Source organism: Microtus ochrogaster, linkage group LG4, assembly GCF_000317375.1.
Source record: "Microtus ochrogaster isolate Prairie Vole_2 linkage group LG4, MicOch1.0, whole genome shotgun sequence".
In the NCBI taxonomy this organism is placed as follows: domain Eukaryota; kingdom Metazoa; phylum Chordata; class Mammalia; order Rodentia; family Cricetidae; genus Microtus; species Microtus ochrogaster.
The window spans coordinates 17547763-17549409 of NC_022030.1; the positions used below are offsets into that span (position 1 = coordinate 17547763).

At 59.1% G+C, this 1647-nt stretch overlaps 1 protein-coding gene across 1 annotated transcript in view; it reads right to left on the reverse strand.

Annotated features, from left to right (window-relative positions):
- Positions 1-1647, reverse strand: part of Ccdc8 (coiled-coil domain containing 8) — a 2902-nt gene extending 1255 nt beyond the window's left edge. Inside the window, exon 1 of the mRNA XM_005361033.3 lies at positions 7-1647. Within this exon, the coding sequence (XP_005361090.1) occupies positions 7-900 (894 nt within the window). The 5' untranslated portion in view covers positions 901-1647. The remainder of the gene's footprint in view (positions 1-6) is intronic.

Consider the following 1647-nt stretch of genomic DNA (forward strand, 5'->3'; position numbering starts at 1 on the left):
CTCTACTCCACGTTCAGCTGGAACATCTACCCTCTGGTTCTCTGCAGCCTCTGGGGGCTCCTGCTCCTTCCTGCACCGCCTCAAGGAGACCCACTTGATCTTGGGCTTCCAGCACCTGGTACCCGGTGTCTGGTGGCTCCCGTCTCCTGTGTTTCTTCTGGAGCTATCGTCCCGACTGGTACGGCTACATCTCAATTCTCCAGCCCTCTCAGCTGCGATGGAGGCCTGCTGGGCCTCGACCATGTCCGAGCCTGACCTGGGTGCCCAGCCCTTCACCCTCTGTTTCAGCTTCCCCCAGGACACCTGGCTGACATACTCCCGCCATCTGTCGGCCTTGGACGGCCGGGGTCCCAGGTTGTCCTCAAACATGGGCACTGGCAGATTGCCTCGGCGACGTGGAGGAGGCGCGCTGGGCTTCTTCTCCCCCCGGCGGAGGAAGGCTTCTACTAACTCCTGATCATCCTCGCTCTCCACATCGCTGCCCAGGAATTTGCTGCCCAAGTAACTGACGGGTATTTTGCGCACCTTTCTGGTCCTCTGGGAGCCCCTATTGCCTTTGACTTTGGAGGTCTCGAAGTCACTCAACTCGCTGTCGCTGGCGTTACTGCTGTCATAGGTGCCTACGACTAGCCGAAGTGGAGGAGTGACCATCTGTGGGACTCTCCTCACTCTGGGTTCTTTGGCTTTTTTGGGGGGCTGGGGTGGGTGTGGAGTACTCTTTTCGATGATTCGAGCCACGTCTTCCAGAGTGCGGCCCTCCTCCTGCAGAAACTGAATCAGGCGCTCCCGAAATTCAGCTTCCTTGGTGGCGGGCTTGGAGATGACTCTCCACACGCCCCCAGCCAGCCGGACCTCCCGGGGGATGAGCAGATAGTCAACATCCTCCCCAATCTGCAGCATTCCCACCGTGGAGTCCTCCTCATTACGGAACACCTTCCCGATCTTCTTAAAGGTACCCACGGGCCTTAAGGCCTCCACTAACACGTCCAGATCGACATCTTTGCAGACATCAGGGACGCTCCAGAGGATCAGGCAATCGGGAGAAGGGAGGAAGCCCCAGGGAAACCAGCCCCCCACGTGGCTTTTCTCGAGAGTCTTTAAGATCTCCAGAGTGGATTCTGGGGTGGGGGGCACGAAGCCCAAACAAAAAACTTAGATTCTAGTCTTAGGGAGGGGGCAGGGGAGAGTCCTAGCAACTCTGCTCTTGCAGAGTGTCACCTCCCTGCAATTTTCTTCGCAGGCGACAAGTCCAACAAGTTGGGTTTTCCCTCACCCCCTCGGAGTTGTAGTGAGCGATTTTCCAGGATGCTTACGTGAACCGAGGCGCGGTCAGTCCCGAGGCTAAAAGCTGGGTTCAAACGGGAGATGCAGTGTCCCGGCTCCAAGCTGGGGACGCCCCGACACTCCGGGTGTAGCTGAAAGTTTGTGGGAGGACTCTACAGACAAAGGCGTCTCAGCGTGGCTGCTCAATATGGCGAGGCGCTTAAAGGCCTCCGCCCAGCCCCGAGGAGGGTCCCCCGCCCCCAGGCAGGCTGCCACCCCGCTCCAGGCTGACCTTGTTTTGCAGTCTGCGGTGCGCTGTGGAGCAGAGAGTCGCAGGAAGTTTCTGGGCGCCCTCCCCTCCTGGGTGAGGCCCACCTTCTCCAT